This window comes from Talpa occidentalis, unplaced genomic scaffold, assembly GCF_014898055.3.
Source record: "Talpa occidentalis isolate TD23 unplaced genomic scaffold, MPIMG_talOcc4v2.1 talOcc4.6, whole genome shotgun sequence".
NCBI lineage: Eukaryota > Metazoa > Chordata > Mammalia > Eulipotyphla > Talpidae > Talpa > Talpa occidentalis.
In genome coordinates this window covers 51,852,260-51,877,524 of record NW_023604972.1, presented here as the reverse complement: position 1 = coordinate 51,877,524, position 25,265 = coordinate 51,852,260, and the positions used below count along the sequence as shown (strand labels likewise).

At 36.3% G+C, this 25,265-nt stretch overlaps 1 protein-coding gene and 2 pseudogenes across 14 annotated transcripts in view; all 3 read left to right on the top strand.

Moving 5' to 3' along the window:
• Positions 1 to 25,265, top strand: part of WDFY3 (WD repeat and FYVE domain containing 3) — a 263,597-nt gene that overhangs the window by 92,013 nt on the left and 146,319 nt on the right. For 12 of the 14 annotated variants that reach the window (XM_054687824.1, XM_054687825.1, XM_054687826.1 and 9 more), the window contains 6 exons: positions 463 to 586; positions 7,288 to 7,341; positions 12,109 to 12,218; positions 15,695 to 15,856; positions 23,043 to 23,235; positions 24,596 to 24,782. In XM_054687824.1, the coding sequence (XP_054543799.1) occupies positions 463 to 586; positions 7,288 to 7,341; positions 12,109 to 12,218; positions 15,695 to 15,856; positions 23,043 to 23,235; positions 24,596 to 24,782 (830 nt within the window). The remainder of the gene's footprint in view (positions 1 to 462; positions 587 to 7,287; positions 7,342 to 12,108; positions 12,219 to 15,694; positions 15,857 to 23,042; positions 23,236 to 24,595; positions 24,783 to 25,265) is intronic. The other 2 variants (XM_054687834.1, XM_054687831.1) reach the window with 1 other exon arrangement.
• LOC119261249 (small integral membrane protein 15-like) lies at positions 3,699 to 5,683 on the top strand (annotated as a pseudogene).
• Positions 16,509 to 17,292, top strand: LOC119261312 (ubiquitin-conjugating enzyme E2 D2-like; annotated as a pseudogene).

The following is a 25,265-nucleotide window of genomic DNA, read 5'->3' as shown; positions in this document are numbered from 1 at the left end:
TTGTCCTGTCTTGTTTCGGGAATTATTGTGGATAGAATTTAGAAATTCTGATAAAGGAGCTTAGTGAATTCTATGTTCAGCTTAGGACTTGGCAGTGCATTTAATATATTGATGTACCATCAAAGAACCTTACCATTTTCTCTAAATTCTTAATTTAGATTTCACTGGAGAAACATGTTTATTTTCTAAAGATTATTAGTAAGATTGATTCAAATGTTATTGATGATATCTGTTGCTTTTAGATTTTATTTGTTAATTTATTCAACAAATTGTATGTATAAGGACAATATGACTAGATGTGATGCACTAAAAGAGTCATTTTAAACGTATTCCTATCCAAAGTAAATGTGTCAGATATTTTTTTGGGCTTGATTTTCAAGAAATACTGCACTTTGGAATTCATAGAATGAAAGGAGAACATCTGTAGACAGTGCTTCATGAATTTTTTTTTCTCATCCACAGGTTTTTGGAAATGCACCGCCAAATACAATGACAGAAAAATTTTCTGATCTTCTGCAGTTTACAACACAAGTCTCACGACTGATGGTAACAGAAATTCGAAGGAGAGCATCAAACAAATCCACAGGTATTTTTACAGAAATCAGCAAAATCCTAGTTATTTGAATGAGTGGAGCTGTGAAAGTACTTTTAAAATTAAATAGAAGTTAATCCGATTTTGAATGGATGGATTTCAGTTACCAGTCCCAATTCCCATACTTCTAGTCACATTCTTCTGCTGGTTTCAATATACAGGTAGAGTAGTTCTACTCAAGGCCATTTCCCCTGTACCTCTCATCACCCACCTCACCTTGTTAGCATTCCTCCTTTCTTCTGAACTAAATTCAATGTCCTAGCATAATTAATAGTTTCAAGAAAAACCCTTATCTTGCTGCATGCAGTTATTTTTTTTTTTTTTTAAGTCTATCCTATTTTATTGTTTCCTTTTCAGTATGTCAAGTAAATGAGCTCCTTTGGCTCCCAAATATGTCTGCTCTCTTATTTCTGTCCTTATAATACTTTACTCAGGATAGGAAATCCCCCCCATCTCAGTGTCATAATTCTCCTCAGCATGGTTTAAGACACATCTCTTTCATGGAATATTGGAGTCTCTTTTGAACTATTTTGTTTCTCAATTTCATAAGCGGAGTTTGTCTATGTGTTATAGACTGTTAGGGATCTTTATGTCACCTGCAGTCTTTACCACACTACTCTGGTGGGTCTTTTATAAATGTTGCCTAAACAACTATTTCTAGTCATAATTAGGTAATTTTAAAATTAAACTTTCTTGATTTTAATTACCATTAGCCATTTTCTAATTAACAGCTTGTTTAAGGAATTTTATATTTGCTTTATTTTGTTGTTTTGATTTTGTAATGGTTGTTGAACTGTAGCTTTCATATTGAAGCATTATGAGAAATTGGTGGTTTAAATTCTACTTCTAATGTCTTCCTGGTGAATCACATATCTTTTTGGTCTATCAAATTACTATTTTTCCACTAATAAAGGCGAAACTTTTGTGATATAATCCTTTAAAAATATTTTATTAAAATTATATGGGCATATGGTTTAAGTGTCACATAGTTAAAAGGTTATTATAAACACAATGTCATGGTTAAAGAGTATGGATTCTGGAGCTAGAGGAAAATATAACTTCTCTGTTATCAATCAATCAGTCAAACCTCATCCTCTTTCCACCATCCCAATTCATCCCCATTTCTCACCCCTGAGAGGCACTTATTAACTTGCACTTTTTTTATTTGCCTCTTTGTCTCTAAATTACAAAGTTATAGTATGTACCCTTGATTCTTGATGCTTAGATATTGTCTTCTGACTTCCTACAATAGAAAAATGAGACTTTTTTACTCTCTTAAGCTCACTACTGCTACCCCACAGATGCATACTGCATATGTGCCTTTAATATTTTATTTATTATGACCATGAAAAGACTGTTCTAACATGAGACATATGATAATGCTGTAATTGCTTTAAAAATTTCCCCCAGCTCCATCAAAGTTAGCTGTTTTTTTTTTAAACTTTTCTACTTTTTTGCATTTAGGCTTTTTTCTTTCAAAATATATATAACAATGTAACCCAACATTACTGCAATTAAAAAAGTTTTCTACTTTTTATCACACATCATCCCATACTCCCTTGTTTATCTGACTCTCCCTTCAGTGTGATTAGAGATATTCTGTTTCATTTCTTGCAAATAGCTCTCCCAGGCCCTATGGCCTCCTTTAATATCTAGTAGTTGCTCTCTAGGCCAGCCGGACAGCTGTCATTTTCCCATTGCCAATCATGCCATCCCAGGATGCCTTTTCACTTCTTTGCAGTAGAACCTGTTTCCCGAATCTCATGTCCTCTTTTTGCTCAAAATACCATCCTCATTTTGGTAAAGTATCTTTTCCTGTTAGTTCCTCAGAAAAGATGGAGGGGAGTTTTGTTTTCACTTTCATTTACTTTTTAATCAAAATCCTATCAGTGAAGGGCCTCCCCGGTGGCGCAGCGGTTGAGCGCTGGGTTGCGAAGCTGCCTGCGGCCTCTGCGGCGCCGGTTCGATCCCCGGCTGCTCCCCGGCCACCAGAGGAGGATCCCACATGGTGCGCAGACCTCTCCTGCCGCCCGCTGCTCCCCTCAGCAGTGTACTTCAGTCCTTCTGCCTGCTCTGCTCCCCACTCTGGCTCTGGTGAATTCTCTCACCCTCCCGCGCTTCTGTCTGTACCCAGTGCATGTATAAACAAAACAAACAAACAAATAAAATAAATAAATAAAAACATGCCTCTATATAAAAAAAAAAAAAAAAAAAAAAAAAAAAAAAAAAAAAATCCTATCAGTGAAAACGTCTTTGACTACTGCTGTGTAAGATGACACCTTTAGGATGACAGCCTTTCCCCTAGGGAAGTGACACCTTTAGGATGACAGCCTTTCAGGATTCAGGACTTAGAAAATATTCCATCACTTCATACAGTATGGATTTAATGTAGAAATGGGAAACTTCTAAAGCCAGTGGTTAGTAAGAAAAGAGAAGGCAGAGGTCAGTCACCGTTATTATCTCAAAGAGAAGTGTGCTTGGGGAAATTCCCCCAGCTCCTGTTCTTAAGCTACAAGCATAAATGCAGTCTTATCAGTGAAGAAATACACAAACTGCTTTCAACCTAGTGTGTTTTAGTAACTCATTGGGTATTTGTTGGCTGTCTGAGAATGCTAGCTGTTTAGTCCCAGGAGACTTTGGGGCCTAGGAGGTTACACGCCCTCCCACCAGTGTCATGGGAAATTGAACTTGGGTGCAGCACTTCCCTTGGGGACATGGATAGTGGATGGTGTCTGTGGCCCAGGGCAACCCAGCTCTTAGAGTCATTTTGGAAAATCTGATACTACATTTATCCATTCAGTTGGTATCAGATTCTGAGTTGCAATTCATTGTACCTCAGTATTGAAAATCATTTTACCATAATATTCTAGATTCCTACTTTGCTACTAAGAAATTTGAAGCTATGGTCCCCATACAGTTCCCCCCGAAAATGCATACATTGTGCGGAAATGAAAAATGATGTAAAAATATATATAAAATTAAATATATAAAAAATACATAATATATATAAAATAATAATAAAAATAAATTTAAAAAATAAATTGCTAAAATCATTTAGCAAATAAAATAAAAAGAAATCTGAAGCTAGCTAGATTCTTTAGTCTTTTTCTGTGACCTGTTTATTATCTATTTCTATTCATGATAATGTACCTTGGAGTGGCCCTATTTTTGTATGTTATTTTGAGTATTCATTGGATACTTTCAGTTTGGGATTCATACACTATGATTCTAGGAAAGTTTCAAGAATTGTTTGTATCATAACATCCTCCCCTCTCCCTCTGCTTTCTCTTTGAAGTCAGATGTACTCCTAAAACTGTCCCTTTCATTTTCTTATCTTTACTCTTACTTTCTGTCTTAAGTTTTTGACTCAGCTTGCTAAGGGAGAGCTTCAGTTTTACCATCCATCCCTTTTGTGAAGGTTTTTTTTTTTTGTGTGTGTGACAAGTTTTTAATTTCTAAGGTGTTTTTCTTATTATTGGTTTCTGTTTTTTCATACATGCTATTCTCTTAGCTCTCTGAGAATTCTTTCTTTTTCCTTTCATATTTTCATCACTCTAAATAGTCTGTTTTCTCAGGTTGCCTCTTTGTTAATTTGTTTTTTGTCTCTGTCTTTTATCTTAGAGTATGTTCTCCCATTGATCATCTGCTCCTATGTAAGAATGGAGTCATAGGAAGCTGCTGGATAGCTTTGTACATGGTGGGGGTGAGGGGAAGCTTATGACTGTGAGCTTCAACTGAGCTTTGCTGGCCCATTTTGTTGACTGCCTTTCCCCTGAGCTAGGTGAGTGTCCAGAGAAGAATGTTCAGTCTGTTTGGAAGATAAATGTCTGTCATTTGGAAAGTCAAGTCGGGGTAAGATATGAAGACCCTCAGCATTCAGTGCATATATGGCTTCTACTTCGTCCCTGGGAGTGCACAGCAGTGCCTGGTTCGGTGTTGTTGCCCTCCCTCCTCCCCAGTGCAGATATCTTCTCTTACTCATTGCACTGAATAAACCTCCACTTTAGTATCACATAGCCATAGGGATCTGGGGGCTCTTAAAATATACTTTCACCAGTCCTGTGTGCAGATCAATGCTTATCTCTGCTTCCAGAGGTACTTAAGCCAGTGGTTCCTGAACCTCTTGAAGGCTCTGTGGTAATTCAGTTGCTTTTTTGTTTTCTCTGGGCTTGCTTTAAATTTCTAGGGTTTGTTATTTGAGTTACCTCTAACTTCTCTTTAATTTAGTGTCTAAAATTGTGTTGTTCTCATCTTTCCTAGTCTCTTGGTCCTAATGTGTTCATATGCTTTATTTAAAAAAAAGTTTTACAGTATCCTGGTGGTGAATTGGATGTGATGGGGTTAGCCTCTTGGTGGCCATCATCAAGGTTTTGCTGTGGTCTTAGCATAGTGGACACTGCACCTGGTGGCCATAAGATATGGCCAAGCCAACCTGGGGTGCAGAGGGTCTGCAAACCCTTATGGTCTGTGCTCCCCATGGTGAGAGTGGAGTGAATGTGACCTGTGAGGCCACCAACCAGGCAGAGTTAGAAAAGAAGAGTGAGAAAGGGGGAAACATAAGGAAGAAAGGGGAAATGCTGGTAGCAGTAAAATGCCACTAGCTGCAGCTCAGGCGCCTTCTGATCCAGAGATCAAGCCCAGCCAATCCTTTCAGAAGGAAAAAAGAGTAATGCTTACTCTTGAAAGTATGGAAAGTACACCCTTTGAGGTCTGAAATTGTGTAGGGGAGAATTTAAATCTTCTCTCAGAAGTTTATGGAAGAGTTAAAGAAGATAACCAAGTATCATCTGAAATTGTGATTGGCTCACTAATAATCCTAGGACAAAATCAGAGATCACTGATCAAGCATAAGATTGCTAAAAAAGATGTTTGGTATCAAGGCTTGGGGCTGGGTATGTTGTAGAATGAGCTACAAAGGACCTATATGACTTCCTTACAACAGTGATTTTAGCCCTTATGCTACTGTTTATAGCAAGTGCCATACTGTCCTGGGAATTGTTCAGGATGATTGAGATCACAGAAATGGAGCAAAAGAAGAAACAAAAACATCAAGAAAATATGGCAAAAGCTGAATGACTGAAAATCAGTTGAAGGAATGAACAGGCTTTGGAAACAAAGGAAACTCATTTGGAAAATTATGCAATGTTAGAAGGACCCACTAAAGGTGTCTTCTCTGGACTTTATGACAGTATTATTTAGTAAGCAAAGTCTGAGCATATGGAAGAATCAGTTTAGTTCTGATGAATAGATTAAGAAGATGTGGTACATATAAACAACAGAATACTATTCAGCTATGAAAAAAACAGACACCATCTCTTGCCAACGACTAGAATGAAACTGGAGGGGAAAGTACTGAGTGAAATACATCAGAAGGAGAAAGACAAAGGATGGTGTCACTCTTGTGTGGAATATGGAGACACAAAACAGAGTCAGACAACATCAAGCCAAGAACAAATCCTAGAAATATGGGGCTGTGAGGCTTCTGGGGTGCAAGTGGGGTGGGAGTGAACAGTGAACTGTGCAGGCCTTGGTGGTGGGTATGGTATATTAGCATACACGTGCAGAGACAGGATCCTGTAGTTCTGTATTATATACAGTACTGTAAATAAAACTAAACGTGTAACTACAATACAACCCCCCCAACAAAAATAAATACATGGAATTACATGTTTTGTAATAGAAATTATATGATATGGGAAAAAAATGTAACAATAAGCAATAAAATAAACAAGATACTTTCATATGATCTCACAGTTATTAAAGGAAATATTTAAGGTGACTGAACACTAACTGGTTTAGGGACAGAGAATGAAAGACCTATTTGAGATAGAGTGAGATAGAAGATGTGGTATATATAAACCTTTTCCATATATAAACCTCCAATCTTCCACAGCCTCCACAGCCTCAGAGCTCCATATTTCTAGGGTTTGTTTTTGGTTTGATGTTGTCTAATTCTTTGTTTTGTGTCTCCATAACCACATAAGAGTGGAATTGTATATAAACGATGGAATACTCTGGTTGGACTGCCTTTACAACATACATTAGCTTTGAAAGTTTCTTTTTGGTCAATGTAGTTATCAAAATACTTTGATATTTTGAGTTTTCTAACAAAAATATTCTAAAATTTTAGAAGCTAGGTACATCCTGAATCATCTTACCTGAATGTCTCATTAAGGTGACTAAACACTAACTGGTTTAGGGACAGAGGATAAAAGACCTATTCGTCTCCCTTAATTCTCTTTTGCTCCCCCCCCCCCCCCCGTGTGACTTTTGATCAAAAAAATATTGTGACTTTCACCTGAATGGAAAATATATATATATATATTTGTGGCTATATTGTATCCAGGGTTTACTTAGCTTATGATTTTCCCCATGTCTCCTTTACATTTATTAATTCTGGTCATGCAGTCTGCTGAATTTTAAGGTTACGTGGCCAATTTAATTTACATCATGGAAGCAAAAATTCCCACCTATGTAAAAATAATACCTCCAGTTTAGTAGTAATGCCTGCAGCATGCTATGTGCCACCATGAAGCTCAGTGGTGTCCTTGCCAAAGGCAGTGTGGCCTTGGGATGGAGAAGCCAGGTGACACTGACCACAGTTGGTGTCTGGTACACTATCTTTCAGTATTGTGGCAGGATTAATATAATGTAATGAATCTCCAATTAGACAACCCAGCCTTTTTTTTAAACAGAAAAACAGTGTGCCCTGGTTTCCTGCAAGGATTTCAAAGCCACAACACCTTCAGGTAATTCCATTCCCAAAGTGTGGTTATGTATTTTCAAATGAAAAGTAGCATGGAAGGTATGAATTCTAACATTGTTTTTGTAACTAACTGTTGATGTTTTTTTTTTTTTTCATTTGGTTTTTTGTTGTTTTGAGATGGAACGGGATGTTTAGGGCTTGGTTTCTTCATTAATGAAATAAGTGTAATAATACTATTGACATATTTTGCATCATTGTGAAGTATACGTTTTCAATGACTGCTTTAAATGGACTTTGCAAAGGAAAAAAATATTGTTTTGGACTTATTAACAAGTTTTGTGTTAATTATTCTGAATGCTATCTAGTTTAATTCATTTATATTCGCTTAGTGTTTACTGGGAACGTACATTTAATTATTTACATTCAGTCCTTATTTAATCTAATAATGAGCTATACTAACTCAATTTCTGTAGTTTTCAGTCTAATTGTATGTATCAAAATGAAGTAAACTAAAACTTGAATCAAGTGAATGGCAATTCTCAAGATGGGTTAGTATTGTTTCTTTCATTATCTCAACCTTAAGTTAAATATCATCATTTAATTTTGAGTTTGTCAAATATTAATAAAATTGAAAGGTCCCAATGCAATACTTTTCTGAGTAGGTGTGATTTTCTTTCATATTTTTAAGAAATTCTATAATTTATGTAGGTTTAATTGAAAATTACATTTTAGTACACATACTTTTTTAATGATAGCACTAAATGTTAGAACTTTATAAATTAGCTTCTTAACTCATTTAAAATAAAAAGCGAGAGATTCAGTTAAGGTGTTTGGAATGACACATACTGAAATTAGTATGTAAAAGTAAATTAGTTCTGAATACATTTATTATGGAAACATACCTTATTTCATCAGTGAGAGTTTTTAATCTCCCTCCATCTTAGCTGCCTGTCCAGAACTCTCTCTATATGAGTTTGCACTTTAAAGCCAGCCTCTTTTCACCTTATTCTCAGAAAGAACAATTGTCATTAAATTGTTAAAGGGAGTGTTGTTAATAATTTTACTGTCTTGATCTTTAAAAAGTTTCTTTCCACATGTATTATTTAACCAATTCAGCATTCCATTTGAAATGTTGTAATGTTTAATGACAAATAGAACGTTGTATTTTTTAATCCATTAGTTGTCAAGGTTTATCTTGAGGAATAACAATATTCGTTGTCAACTAAAGCTAAAGAAACCACACGTGTATAAATGCCCACCAATTGCTCAGATAAATAGAACTATTTCAAGGCCAAAGTACATTTTTTTGTGTTTTATTTCTTTAAGTAAGCATTAGCATTTACTCTTCAAAACTGAGAACTTATAGCAGTGAAAAGGTATTTATCTAATAATACCCTTTTAAAGTTAACAATGTTAAGTAATTGGGTGGAATCCAAGTTTACACTTATTGTGTCTTCTCTATAGATTTATAGCTTCTGTATCAGGAAGGTAACTTTGTTTATTTCTTGAAGTAGATTTAGTTCTTCAAAATCTACCCCTTCACCCCCCTCTGTTTGAAGCATAGGTGGTAATGACTGATCATTTACAAATCCATTTTTTTATTAAATAGAATTTTATTATGTTAATTTAAATATAAAATAATCATCTTGAAGACTGTAAGAGGTTTTTTAAGGATGGCATGTTAAGAAATTAGAAATGCATAATTTTTTTATTTTAAAGATTTGTTTATCCAAGAGCTGAGGTACAGGCTAGAGGCACGGGAGGGTGAGAGGATTCACCAGAGACAGAGCGGGGAGTAGAACAGGCAGACAGACCGAAGGCACTGCTGAGGGGAGCAGCAGGCTAGACAGGAGAGGTCTGCCTCACCATGTGGGACTCTCCCTGGCTGGCCGGGAATCGAACCAGTGCTGCAGAGACTGCAGACAGCTTCACAGCACGGTGCTCTACCACCTGCGCCGCCAGGGAGGCCAGAAATTCATGATTTAAAAACAAAGTTGCCTAATTATGAAATATAGGAGATGAGAGCACAGCATGTCAGCCTTGAAGACTATTGATATCCCTCAAGATAAACAGAAAACAACCACTCTGGTTCTTGTGTTCTTAATCTTTGTCTCCCTTTGAATGAGAATTTTAACTCACTGGAAAGAATTACTCCCTCATTTAAGCTTTTAATTCTCATCAAGGAAAGAGGGTCAGTGTCATGTAGCTGTTGGCAAATGGCTAGGCCCATTGTAGGCTTGCAAGAAAAATTTGCCAAAATTTTAGTGATTTCAGACCATGATTGTTAGAGCAGGTTTCACAGTGGTATTCTTTCACTTGTTTTCTTCTCTCTCTAATGAGTCCTTCAGCCTTAAACATTGCTCTCTTTTTTTAGGACACCCATTTTCAAAAATTTTAGAAATCCTTATAATAACTCATAGGAAACCCATAGTAAATCAAACCTCTTAATGTTCATAAGAAGTTGAGCTCAGTGATTCCTTCTTTGATCTCTATAAGTTGATTTATTCACTCATTTAACAGATGAAAAAGTGGGTGAGGGCCCACTGTTAAGGTGTCAATGATTTGCTTGATACATGAGATGGGCAAAGAGCAGCAGGGCTGATACTGAGTCTACTCCTGTGCCATTTATTTTCTAAAGTGGGGCAAGAAACTAATCACTGACCGTACACTAATTTCCACATTTATTACAATGATGTATTAAATAATTAACCAGGCTCTATTGGGTTCCCTCTTTTCCAGTAAGCTCTTTTTTTCACTATTTTTGTTACAGGCTAGATAGCCTCTGTTTCTATAAGTTCTGTCATTGACTATGTGACTGTAAGCAAATTACTTATGCTCTCTATTTCTCATTTTATATTTTAAGAGTTATAATATTAGAAAGTAACTCAGACCATTCTTTTTTTTTATTTTATTTATTTATTTTTTATTTTATTTTATTTTTATTTTTTTATTTTAGTTTTTTACTTTATTTTTTAAGATTTATTTATTTATTTATACAAGCACTGGGTACAGTCAGAAGCGCGGGAGGGTGAGAGAATTCACCAGAGCCAGAGCCGGGAGCAGAGCAGGCAGAAGGACCGAAGTACACTGCTGAGGGGAGCAGCGGGCGGCAGGAGAGTTCTGCGCGCCATGCGGGACCCTCCTCCGGTGGCCGGGGAGCAGCCGGGGGGATCCAACCAGTGCTGCAGAGGCTGCTGGCAGCTTCACAACCCAGCGCTCAACCGCTGCGCCACCTGGGAGGCCCAGTAACTCAGACCATTCTTGAAAAGACGAACTAAATCTACAAGTACTTAAAACAGTGCTTGTTGTTTACTTAAGACAGTAAAAATAAGATATTTTATAAGGGCCTCCCCTGGTGGCGCAGTGGTTGAGTGCTGGGCTGCAAAGCTTGCCCGCAGCCTCTGCAGTGCCGGTTTGATCCCTGGCGAGGGTCCCACATGGCACGACAGAACTCTCCTGCTGAGCCCGCTGCTCCCCTCAGCAGTGTATTTGGTCACTTTGCCTGTTCTGTTCCCCACTCTGGCTCTGGTGAATTCTCTCACCCTCCCGCACTTCTGACTGTACCCAGTGCTTGTATAAATAAATAAATAAATCTAAAAAAAAAAGATTTTATATATTTGTTCCCTCAAATGAAGGTGTATAAAAATGAAATATTTCAGCACAGTGTCATGTGTAAGACATTTAATATTCATTTGCTTAATAAAACTTTTGATTGTCTTACATGAAAAAGAGTGTCTTCATAGTAATCTAAATTCTGTTCTACATTCTGTATTTTTTTATTTTATACATTTTTTACATCATTTTTCATTTTTTCACAATGTATGCATTTTCATCTTTATGAAATATGTTACATGTAGGTAGTAACTTACCAGGTTAAATCAGAATGATTAGATGGGACTTACTTTCTTGCAACTTTATCTCATAGAGTGATGCAAAAATTGACTAATTGTGCGGATAAAAGTAAGTGCACAGTTAGGTGTTTATCCATTTTCTCTTATTTCTAAAACCATAATCAACTAAATTGACTTTTCAAAGACTTAATGCTACAGTTGTATGAATGACTCACTGTTTTGCTGTTTCTGCTGTCAGCTGCTCCAGTCACCTCTGGTGTGTATCACCGAGCCAGCCTCCCAGTCTGTCCCCTGCCATTAGTCTCTGTTCCCTTCCAGTTTGTCATATATATCACTACTAATGTGATAGTCTTAGAATAATCCATTCATCATCTACTTTGCCAAAGAAATGAAATTTGCTCCCTTTTACCCAAAAGATCAAATACAGCCCTTAATTTCTCTCTCTTCATAAATAGTTGTAAATTTTCCACTGCTCCTGTTGACATTAGATTCAGTTCTCAACATAAGTGCTTCTAGATTGTTAATCCAGTGTTATTAAGTTCTTTGTATTGATCTGTACATATTAGATTCATTTTTCTAGCCACACTTGTTTTAATACTATGCTCCTAATCATTGTTCCCTTTCCTCCCTCCCACTGCCTAGAAAAATATATTTGTGTATTTTTCAGGCAGATTTGGTTCAAATTTCACCTCTTCCATTTGTTTTTGACTTGTTCATGATACATCTTTCCCTAAAATATGTTGACTTTGACATTTCTGTATTGATAGGATGATATAGTCTAACGTCCTATGTTTGCCATTAAGCCATTGCTCTTTTTTAACATAATTTTTGTAGGATACATAGTAGTGCTGAATAAAGTATGTGCTCTAGTAAATGATTATTTGTTTGCAGGTTTTAAGGACAAACTTCTTTACGTGAGAATTTCCTCCATACCTAATAGCTTTCCCTTGGTTTTATAGAGGCTGCAAGTCGGGCCATAGTCCAATTTCTGGAAATCAATCAGAGTGAAGAAGCCAGTAGAGGTTGGATGCTTCTGACTACAATTAATTTGTTAGCATCCTCTGGTCAGGTGAGTTCTTTGTTTTCATATTTGATATGTAACCTCTTCTTTTTTACCCTCATGGGATGTTGTTAAATTTATCAACATATCCAAATAAAATTTTATGATAATTTTTGTATTCTAATTTTTCTATTTTATGCTTGTCACAACATTTCTATGAGGAGGATTTATGTATTTTAGACATGAGGACATGCAAAACATACAACATTCTTTTCCATCTTGGTCACATCATAGCACACATAGGACATGACACCATTTGTACAGCCTTCTGGCTGAGGAAGTGGACTCTGTAAAGGAGCTCTGGCTCCATCAGGCATGGCCCTGCACTTAGGGAGGAATCATCTAAAGTACATCTCAGCTGCTCCAGCTACATAGAAAATACTTTTAAGATGTTGCCAATCTTTGTGGAAAATAAGGGGATATTGCCATTCTCAGGATAATGTGTATTCCATTCCCACTTGATTTACTCTGGAGATCATAAAAAGCTATAATGGTATATGTTGGATGTGTTCATTTATGAGCTGTGTGAAACCTATTTTTGGCCTGTGATATTTTTGAGATGAAGGAAGCTTATTCAACCTTCTAAATTCCAGATTATAATTCCTATCAAAATCAGTACCAACATTGAGAATGTCTGTAATAGACCTTCAAATACTTCATATCAGTTAATTATGGTCTTTATAGAAGTGATGATGTATGACAGTGACAGCACAACAGAAATAATGTGTATTTCTGAGTAACTGTATTTTGAAAGTAGACACTATCCAAAGTAATGGTCTGTTTCACTCTCTCTTTTTTATTTAATGGGTAAAGGAATCAGATCAACCAGTGGTGGGTGATTTGCCTGACATTTTCTACTTTATAGAAGCCCTGCATCCTAGGAAACCCTTCTGTCATGAACATATGGAAATATTTATCCTACATAACCTTCTGATAGCCCTAAACCTAGACCATTGTTTCCATGTACCTGTGATAATTCCAGATGACTCTAAAAACCCCAATTCTGATTACTATTTTTTTGCATGCAGACCTCTATATTATTATACCAAGCTTGACTTGACTTAGAATTGAATTGAAGTATTATTTTTTAAGTGCAGTAGTTCCTAGTTTTATTGCTATTTTTTGTGGATGCTATATTTCTTTTTCTCAGGGGTAAGCAGAGACTGTGTTGTATTATAATACCTAACATACAGTGGAAAGTTATTATAGGAATTAACTTGATCATGTACAAATAGATAGATTACCTTAAAAACATAAGAATCAGGAGAAACTCCTAATCACTTAAAAAATTACAAATGTTGCTAATTACCACTCTGGATACCAATTTGTACTTTTAATCTATCAGAATTAAGATGAAAATGAAAAAATCATACACTTGCTTAATGGGAAAGAAAACTAGTTATCTGGTGGGATAAAAAGGTATTTTAAAGAAAATTCAGTATTCTAGTTTGAGCTGACTCTTTTACTTACATACCGTTTTCTGTTGTCAGCATTGAGATACAAACATGACTAAAACTTGGTTATCTAAATTAACATGTAGATGTCAGATGAAATGTACAAAGATAATACTAAAAAATGCAATCATAATGTATATGTAATACTATGAAAATATAAATATGTATAAATCTTATAAGTGAAGGTAAGAAGATAAGGAATTAAAGTTTCAGACATGAGCTGATAGTTAAACTGAATGTTAGAAATAATAATTTGCTCGAAACAATAAATTATAGCTGGGAAGAGTAGAGGCTTTTTAAATATTAGAGGCAGGAAATGATCCTGGAAATATAAAGGGCCAGATCTTATGAGGGATTGTTTTTTAAGCTCTCTCTCTTCTCCATCATCCTGCTACTGCATTAGTTCTCATCCATCCTCTCATGTGGTTTTCTCTATTAGTTTCCTAATTACCCTGGCCTTCCTGTTATTTATATCTGATTTATGATCCATACCATGACCAGGTAATATCTGAAATCTGGTTCTATTACTCCTTTGTTTGTAATACTTCATTGAGTCTCCATTGCCTGCAAAATAAAAGTCAGACTAAAATAAGAAACCATCAACATAGGTCACTGAACTTATACACTGTAAACTGGTTAGCCAGCTCTCTAACCTCAGACAGAGGTTTGTAAGGAATGCGCCTCAGTTCTCATTTGTAAAGGAAGGGGCAGGGTGCAACAAACATGCCCAGCTCCAACACAGCACCTGACTTTCAGTAAATGTTTGATGAAAAAGTTGATAAGTAATCAACATATGATACCAACCTGTGTTGGCACTGTGGTAAAACTTTATTCCGTACTGCATCATGGACAAATTCTGGCATTATTATGTCATATATTTTTTTAAAGATTTATTTATTCATGCATATAAGAACCATATAGGCCAGATGTGCGGGAGGGTGAGAGAATTCACCAGAGACAGAGAGGGGAACAGAACAGGCAAACTGACTGAAATACATTGCTGAGGGGAGCAGCAGGTGAGACAGGAGAGATCTGCTGCACCATGTGGGATTGTCACCGGCCGGCCGGGATCAAACCTGCGCTACAGAGGCTGTGGACAGCTTTACAGTGCTTTGCTCAACCGCCTGCGCCACCAGGGGAGGGCCTATTGTGTCATATTTTTTTAGCAATATGAAAATGTTCACTATAAGAATGTCTGGAATTTCTTCCTTTTGAAAATAACAGATTTTTTTTTTTCTGTCTTTGCTGGCCATATCCCTCAAGTCTCCTTTCAGCCCCAAGAACTACAGTAGAAATGAAAGTGATGATAAAGTAACTACGTATATATAATTTAGTGTTTAATATGTCTTTGGTTTTATCATGTTATATAGCCTTCATATTAGCCATAAAAAGTATGCAACATTATATCAATTTTATAGGAGAGTGAGGCCCAGCAAAATTAGTTTGCTTAAGATCACAGTTAAATTCCTTTTCTCTAAGTCGTAAAGTTTATGTTTGTTGAAACTGCTGCCCCTTAATTAATAGCAAACAAATCTCAATATTTGATTATTGCTAATTTGTATATATTGGAAGTGAGTGTTTAGCAGTCATTATTTTTTTTTTCTTTTTAAGATTTTATTTATTTATACAAGCACTGGGTACAGTCAGAATAACGGGAGGGTGAGAGAATTCACCAGAGCCAGAGCAGGGAACAGAACAGGCAGCGTGACGAAATACACTGCTGAGGGGAGCAGTGGGTGCAGCAGGAGAGGTCTGTGCGCCATGTAGGACCCCCGCCGGGGATTGAGCCGGTGCTGCAGAGGCTGAGGGCAGCTTCACAGCCCAGCACTCAACTGCTGCACCACCAGGGGAGGCCCCATTTTTTAATTCAGGCACTTACAAGTTATTTTGAGATATATATATATCTTTTCTGGCCTAAAACTTGTGAACTAATAATGACTAGCTTAAAATTTGTGAGCTTATTTAGCTATATCAATTATAGTTATGTTTGTTTGTCTCATCAATCCACTTATTTGTTGGTTTGTTTTCCAGAAAACCGTGGACTGCATGACAACGATGTCAGTGCCTTCCACCCTGGTTAAATGTTTGTATCTGTTTTTTGACCTTCCACATGTGCCTGAGGCAGCTGGAGGTGCACAGAATGAGCTACCTCTAGCAGAACGTCGTGGACTACTTCAGAAAGTTTTTGTACAGGTATGTAAGGTGCTATGTACCTGGCCATGTATGCCACTCTATTTAAAGTGAAACAGATGCACTCCTTAAATAGATATTCTGCCTATTACAGTTTTCTATGGTACCTTATTCTGCTTATTATAAACTGACCTAATCTCATGTTATTGTCACATTTTTCAAATTTGTACATTTCTTTTGAGAAAGATTTGAGGGAGGCATTAATAAGTTTATTTCTCTGAACAGATTGTTCTACTAGTACCTTTGATATAGAAATAACATCTCCAAAATAAACTAAGCAAGAGAAACTTATTGGCAATCATATTCAGTTTTGGATATCATTTATCCTAATGTTAAGAAATTCTGTTTTATTTAAGTACAAGAAGTCCCTAGATTAAAAAATCTTTAACTTACAAAAGATGGTTTATTTTTGTGACTGCAACCACCTTGTCTGTTCCCTGCCTATAAAACCCTTCTTTCCTACTGCTACCATTATTCTATTATTAGCATTAGGGCTTAAAGCTATAGTTTGGATATATTGTGATCATTTATGATGTCCTTTCTTGAGAGAAAATTTTTAAAATGTGCAAACTACAAACATTTAGGACACAGTCTGTCCATGGAAATAATATATTAAGAAAAATGTTTGCAGGCAGTACGGTGGTAGTAACTCACACAGGCTGTGCATAAAAAGGCTGCCACCTAGTGATGTTGTGACCATTGTGGTTGGCTCAGGAGCTCAGTGGATCGTAACCCTCAGTGGATCGCACTGGACCATTGCTCTTGAACTCCTAATCTTCTTTAGTTGACTCAAGATCGGTGAGGCAAGCTTGCCTCTCCCCTTCCACTCACTTCCCTGCCTCCATAGCCACCAGCCTCCCGTGATGGCTCTAAAGAGAATCCACAGGGGTTTGAGTTACCTGGCATGGGACACCTGAGCCTCCTTCCCATCCCCCCACCGGCACAGTATTCAGCAGGTCCTGCTGGACATGATAAGTTCCATTGGCAAGCTACAATAATGTAACCCAGTGACAGTCCCTATCAGGGTGGTTTATTTTTCTTGACAATTCATTTCCCAACCTACTAACCCTTCAAACCACCTATGGTTGCATTTGTAAGAATTTAACAGTAATGGCAGCATTTGCCTTGATAATCTATAGTCACAGTGGTCTGTTTCAAAAGTTCTCTTGTTCATCTGTTCACCATGTGTGATCCCAATACAAATGATCCTTTAGGTTCCTTAGATTGCTTAGATCTACAAAACATATAGAGAAAAGTGAAATATAATAGCTCAGGAATGGACTCAGAAGTATGTGATATAGTTAAAGAAATTATTGGCTAACCATTGCAAATGAGTCCTTTTGATTTTCATTTGACTGCTTTCTGTGAGCCAACCTCATCTTCCCCTGTGCACATGTTCACTTGATTAGCAGTGCTGCATGTTGTGCAACTTGGAACAACAAACTAAATACTGTACTGCTGTAGCAATGTTGCATGCTAGCAGAGAAGTGTGTGTATGGCAAGCCAGTTCTCTAGGCATAACATAGTTGTGAGACAAAAAATGTCTGTACTGGGTTTCCCTGGTGGCACAGGGTTAAGGGCAGCGCTATCAAGCTGTCACCAGCCACTGCATCATGAGTTCCATCCCTGGCCGGATGTGGGGAGGCCCACATGGTGCAGCAGACCACTCCTGCCTCGCCCGCTCCTCCCCTAAGCAGTGTGTTTCAGTGGATCTGCCAGTTCTGCTTCCCACTCTCTCTGGTGAATCCTCTCACCCCCCGCACCTCTGGCTTGTGCCCTAGTTTTTGTATACATGAATGAATAAATCTTTAAAAAAAAAATGTACTGACTTAAATTTGGATAACAGCAAGGTAGGGGGTGACAGGTATGGTGCTCCACTGTTCTGTGGGAGATTTTTACTAAGTGGAATCCTTTTAAACTCAAAGCTGTCATGAAAAACAAGGTGAGGAACACAAAGCTATTTGTGTATTCAATGTATTTGAGAACCTACCACGTCTTAGGTGAAAGTTATGACCAACAAGAGTATAAACTCTACCCACATCCTGTATTTTTAAGGTCTAAGTTTAACTGGTCAGTATTTTTTGTTCTCTGTGTGTGTGTGTGTACATATATATGTATATATATGTATATATACACCACCACCAATTCACCTGTGAACCATCACCATACTTCCTGTGTTCTTCCCGCCCCTATTTTGATCCCTTCCTTGCCCCTCCCTTGCAGAATGTCTCTGATTTATAGTTGCCTGCTAATTTGTTTTTTTTAGTTATTATTATTATTTTTCCTGATCCCCTATTTGGTTGCCCTATGTTCCTTCTATAAGTGAAACCATCCAGTATTTTTCTTTTTCCTTCTGGCTCATTTCACTGAGCATAAATCCCTTCCAGCTCCATCCATGTTGCTGTGACTAGTATGAGTTTATCTTTTTTATTGCTGAATAGTATTCCATTGTGTGTTTATACCACATCTTGTTGATATAGTCATCAATTTTTGGGCATTTGGGTTGTTTCCATATCTTACCTATTGTAACTAGTGCTGCAATATACGTAGGGGTGCAGTTATCCTTTTTCATTAATGTTTTTGTGTCCTTTGGGTAGATTCCTAGGAGTGGAATTGCTGGGTTATATTAACTGGTCAGCATTTAAATGGAAATGATGCTATTAGTACATAAAGGATGGTTGGGCTTTGTTCCCAACTCTCTTACATCTCCCTACCCTTCAGCTTTCATCCTTTCAGCCCCTTTTTCTTTCTTCCATATTCTTCAGTTTGTATGTGATTTCTCAGTTAATAAATAGCTGATAAGTCTTATTTTTCTTATGTTTTTCACTGCTTACATCTGTCTGGATAAAAGGATGAAAATTCATTTGATGGAAATACTTGTGCATATTTAAAGACCCAATTACTCCTCTGGAACTTGTATGTTCAAGAATGATTAATCTGTGTAATAAACTGATTACTACACTCTTTACATTAAAAAAAAAAAACATGTTTGGCACAAAAGACAAATACCCCATGATTCCACATACATGTATCTAAAGTGGTCACACTCTTAAAATGCAGACTGGTAGTTGCCATTTTACTGGCAAAGGGGTAGAGAGAAAGAGGAGGTATTGTTTGGTGGATGTAAAACTTTGGTTCTGCAACATGAAAATGTTCTGGAAATCTGTGGCACAAGAGTACATGGGAGTGACACTGCTGTGCTCTATCCTTAAAAATGAGTGAGATGGTCAATTTTATGCTCTGTGTTTTCGCCTCAATAAAAAAACAACCCATGCCTGTTTGAAACCAGTTCTCTGAAATTATATAGACTAAGATTAGATTTCTCACCTCTAAAACGAAGATAATGATACTTACCTAAGGGGTTTTTGTGAGGATTGAAGGAAATAATACACAAAGCAATGGTAGTCTTAGGACATAGTAGACATGACGCAAATGTGCTTGCAATTGCTGCTCCTTTCACCACACTGCCATCGTCAGGAGTGTAGGAAGAGAGGACAGTGGTTTGTGTATATGAGGTGGATAAGGTGGGGCTGGCTGCACCTCATCTTATTGGGATCTTTACTGGAGGGAACAACTTGACTTTGTAGTGCGTAGAAGTGAAAGGACAGGCAAAGGGGGGCTACAGCAGTTTTACCAAAGAAAAAGGATTATCCATAAATCACTAATTCAGATATTTCTTGAACATGATTTATGAGATACTTTTGTGCTAGTAATTAATATCCATTATCTCATAATTTCCATAGTTTCATAGCTTTTGTTTTTCTACAAATAATAACATGAGGAAGTGGTAAAAATAGAATTAGAACTCAGGGTTATCTAATTCTTGAACTAGATTGGATGAGAGAAGCAATGGGAATAAAAGAAGAAATCACATAAGAATTAAAGCTGCTTTTTAATACATTGTGGTGAGTATGGTAGGCTAGTCTTTCCTGATTAATCTAATACCCCTATTTCATTAAAGCTCTTCTAAAGAATGATTAATGAGTTGAAGCAATGAGTTGAAGCTAGGCAATTAGTTGAAGCTGAATTTTATGTTTAACAAATATTTCTTCTAAACTTAAAAAAAATACATGTGTCTGAAAGCAGTGGGTGCTTTCAACTATGTGGGGTTCATTATATATAGTGTATTGGAATCAACAGGAATCATTGACTAGGAAGGCTAAAAGGACCTAAAAGATTCAAATGAAACTCCCCATTTGCAATTAGGGGAAACTGATGGTCATGGCCATAACCATGGTAACGCATTGGTGGGGGGACCAAGACCTGCTTTTCCCGCCTCCAGGGCAGCTCTGCCTTTGGTGCTTCTCTTCCTTGTTTTACCTTCTCACAGACTGGACACTGGTGTCATCATTTGCTCTAAAAACCAATGGCAACAGCTTATTTCATGTTTTCAGAATACATAGTGTCTATGATAGATGAAATCCCTGTTGTTTATATTATGTGACAGATGGTTTCCTGGGACCTTTAGCAGTTGGAACTGCTTTGTGTAGGCTTTTTTTTTTTTTTCTTTTTTTGCATTCATGTAGCCAATTATTACTCTGCCACACTTGACTGGACTTTGTAACAGAATCCTTACAAATAGAAGTGATTGTAAGACAAGAGAGGAGTAAGACACAGATTCTTCAATTTTCTACTCTGTAAAATGAAAGGATTATACTAGGTTATTTGTAAAACTCCTTTTGCTTCTAAAGATGAAGATGCAAGTATTTAAAGAGTCAACAAGCTGAATGAATTAAATGCAATTTGTTTTTAAGAGTGACGATTTAAGTTGGAAAAAATATTTTCTTGTTTGTTTTATATTAGAAATTAGAGAAATGACATCTGACACTTCAGTTACTTAAAGACAGTATCATAACCAACAAGAAATAAATCCACAGTGTACCCTTCAGAGCATACTTTTTTTGCTATAGTAGTTACCTTTTGTCATCTCTTTTTGTTGCATATGACATGTGGGAAAATAGACACATACTGCATGTACTAATAGACATTATTCAACAATTTTTCCAGGCATCTGGTGGGGGGAGATACCTGTTGTACCTACTGATTTACAAGTATTTATTGTTTCTCTGAACTCTTATTTCTTTCTTTCCACTGTATTTGGCAGCTATAACTTAGAAAGTGCTTATATTTGCATTGAAAGAAATAGAGAAAGCAAGATCGAATTCTGTAAGTCAAAATCTGATAGTTTAATACTTTTTTCTATTTAGCAGTTTCCCCATAGATATACAATATTTCAAACTTCACAAAGCACTTTTAAGAGAATAGAAATAGGGCCTTCCCTGGTGGCACAGCAGTTGAGCGCTGGGCTGCCCACCGCCTCTGCAGCGCCCGTTCAATCCCCGGCCATCGGTGAGGGCCCCACATGGAGCGCAGACCTCTCCTGCCTCGCCTGCTGTTCCCCTCAGCAGTGTACTTCTGTCCTTCTGCCTGTTCTGCTCCCTACTCTGGCTCTGGTGAATTCTCTTAACCTCCCGTACTTCTGACTGTACCCAGTATTTGTATAAATAAATATTTTTTTTAAAAAAAGAATAGAAATATTTCATACTTATGCTTCTTTTTAGTCTCTTTTTTTTTTCTGAATATTTAGATGAGAAAATTTAGCACAGAGAGGAACAGTAAATTTTTCATTACAATGAATGGAGATTAGAAAGAAAAAAAGCATTGAGGTGAGAAACCATAGCTGAATTCCGGAAGGAGCCCGCTGTTAGTGCTGTGAGCACTTCTGTAGTGTGTATTTTGAAAATCATAGGTAAGGAATAAGTTCTCATTCCAGAGTTTACAAAGGTTTTAATTTTCTCTGAAAGATAAATATTTTAGACTACTAGACATAATTAAAAGATACTTCTGAGTTAAGATGATTTATTACTCAGATATCCCCTTCTACTTGTATAAGAATTTAAACAATTTGAAAAACCTTTAAGGACCTGTTTGTTTGTTTTTTTTTAATTATTATTATTTTATATATTTTCTACATCATTCTTCATTTTTATACAATGTATGCTTTCTCATCTCAGGTATAGTCCCTGTGAAATTCCCACCACCAATTGACCCGTGCACCATCACTGCAGTCCTTTGTGCTCTTTCCAGCACTGAGTTGCTCATATCCCTCCTCCTCCCCTGCAGAATGTCTCTGGCTTATAGTTCCCTGTTGATTTTGATTTTTACTTTATTATAATTACATTTTTTTCCCTCATCCCTTATTTGGATCCCCTATGTTCCTCCTATAAGTGGAACCATGTGGTATTTTTTCTCTTTCTTTCTAGGTTATTTCACTGAACATGATCCCTTCCAGCTCCTTCCACGTTGCTGTGAATGGCATGAGTTCATTTTTTATTGATTGCTGAGTAATATTCCATTGTGTCTATATACCACACCTTCTTGATACAGTGCATCTATTTTGGGGCATTTGGGTTGTTTCCATAGCTTACCTATTGTAAATAGTGCTACAGTAAACATAGGGGGCAGGTATCCTTTTGAATTAATGTTTTGATGTCCTTTGGGTAGATCCCTAGGAGTAGAATTGCTGGATCGTATGGAAGCTCCATTTTAGCGGTTTGAGGAACCCCCACATAGCTTTCCATAGTGGGTGGACCAATTCATATTCCCACCAGCAGTGCAGGGGAGTTCTTTTGTCTCCACATCCTCGCCACTATTCGTTGTTGCTAGTTTTTTTAATATATGCCATTCTCATTGGTATAAGGTGATATCTCATTGTAGTTTTGATTTGCATTTTTTAAGGACCTGTTTTTACTTATCTCCTTCAGGTGGTCCTTTTCAGAGAAGAAAATTACATTTTACTTTGGCAAGATAAGAATTTAAGAACTAAATCAAAAAACTGAATTGTTGATCTTGAAAGTTACAGCTGATTTATTCTGTTTAAGGTTAGGTATGCAAAAATACCATCATAAAGAGAAGACAGCAAACAGATCATTTAAAAAGAAAATAGTAGATAAAAGTAGGACTTCTTTCCTCTCTTACCATAGCACACTTCTAAATTATAGCTGTCATTTTTAATGTAGTTTAAATTCAGACACTCATCATTATGACTTTAATGATACCACACGGTACTGACCCTAAATTTTCAGAGTTTTAAAATTATCAGGTCCAGTCTTTTTCTGACTCCTCCTTTCCCCAACCATTCATTTATTTACCCACATATCTGTTTTGTCTTTATTTACTTATTTTTTAGATCTTAGTGAAACTCTGCAGCTTTGTTTCTCCAGCGGAGGAGCTGGCCCAAAAAGATGATCTCCAGCTTTTATTCAGTGCAATAACCTCTTGGTGCCCCCCCTATAACTTGCCTTGGAGGAAGAGTGCTGGAGAAGTCCTCATGACGATATCCCGACACGGGCTCAGTGTCAATGTGGTGAAGTATATCCATGGTGAATATCTCCTTATCTATTCATTTTAGGTGCTCTAAATTTTATCTGCCTTTCTTGTCCTCATGTGATGATAGGGTTCTCTCTTTCAACTTTCCAGTTGAGACTGTATGTGCAGAGCAAAACCATTTATTTTTGTGAGGCATTTCAAATGTAAGAAAATCTTACATATTTCATATGATACATACGTACAAGAGTTATAAATGATTTGACTGTTGTGTAAATGTTTAATCGTCATGTAAATTCTACGTCATAGCCTGTTCTTCCTCTTTTACTGGAAAAACAATGAGATGCTATAGTTTTTATATACACACACACAAACACACACACATATAGTCTTTTGGAGGATAAATCATAGACAGCTATTAATGTCCAATGTGGCATCAATAAGATTAAGTGGATTTTTAACAACACTAAAGAGAAATTATCCATTGTTTAAATCACATGTATCAGTTATCCTTTAAAATATCTGAATAGCAGTTTACCCATAGATATTCAAATACTCAATATCTGTGTTAATATTAGTAGTAAGATAATTTTAGCATTTCATATAGTTCACTTACGTGTATGTGTGTATGCGTGTGTACACGTATATTCCTAAATAGCTTTCAAAATAATTTTAATACAACTATTTGTTCATTTTCCTAACATCAGTTATTCATTAAATGTTTCTCCTTTCTTGCCTCCATTCCTATATTAAACATTTTTTAACATGTAGTTTTAAAATTAAGGAAATACTATCTTACAACACTTTATGAGTTAGTGTCACTGACATCTACGACAAAAGCATCTTCCTTCCTGTGTTAAAACATATTTCTGTTTAGTGAGGTTGGGTTTCTTTAGGCAAATTAATTTCATTAGAGATAAGAACAGGGAAGTCTTCTTTGAAATGTCTCAAGTGCCCCAAGTCAATACTGGTTTATAACTGTTTTAAACTAGTAAAAACTAGTGTACATGTCATTTGAAAAACTTTATTTTGTGACACTTTTCTATATCTCATTGGTCTATATTCACTCTAATTTAAACTTTTACTCATCTATTTGTATTTTAATATAAAAATTTTAAATATCATCTGGTAGTGGACAATCACTTTGTTTAACAATAAAAAAATGTAAATCTGATGTAAAAACTATAATAAATGTCAGTTGTTTTTCAATATTTTTCATATTACTCTCTAATGTTTGTTACTACTCGGCAGAATTTTCCCAGAATTTTTGTGTAACATTTATGTTAGTTATATTTTACAGCTACATTAAAATTTAATAGTTAATGTTTCTTTAAATACCAGTTAACAGTTGTAGAAATTTTTCTTAAGCAGTTGACATAAATATTACATATTTAATTTAATTCTTTATCCTTGCAGAAAAGGAATGTTTATCTACATGTGTTCAGAATATGCAGCAATCAGATGACCTGTCTCCTCTGGAAATTGTTGAAATGTTTGCTGGGCTTTCTTGTTTCCTCAAAGATTCCAGTGATGTTTCCCAAACACTTTTGGATGATTTTCGGATATGGCAAGGATACAATTTCCTTTGTGATCTCTTGCTTAGGTAAAACCCCATGATTTAAGAGTTATGTTTTAGATGTTTATTGTTTTTTTGTTTATTTTAATCCAAGAAAACAATGTGGTGTGTGGTTACTAGAAAAAAAAAGGAATCAATCATTTATTTAATGTATACTTCATCATTATCCCTTTAATCACTTCTCTTTTTTTCCTGTCAGCAAGTACAAGTGAAGTTAGAGTTAAATTAGCAAATGTAGCCTGCAAAACATCATGGAGTTAGTGATTAGATCTGAAGAATAAATACATTCTTTAGTTACTAAGGGAGAACAGTTTAGATGAACCAATTGAGGTACCTCGTTGTTAGTATAATATTATGTAAGTATAGGATGCCCCTCAAGTGTTGTCACCTACCACCAAGCACCCATAGTCCACCGCCATACTCCCCACTTTTTTTTAATTTATACATTTTTTGCATCATTTTTCATTTCTACACAATGTATGCATTTTCATCTTGGTTATAGTCCAATAA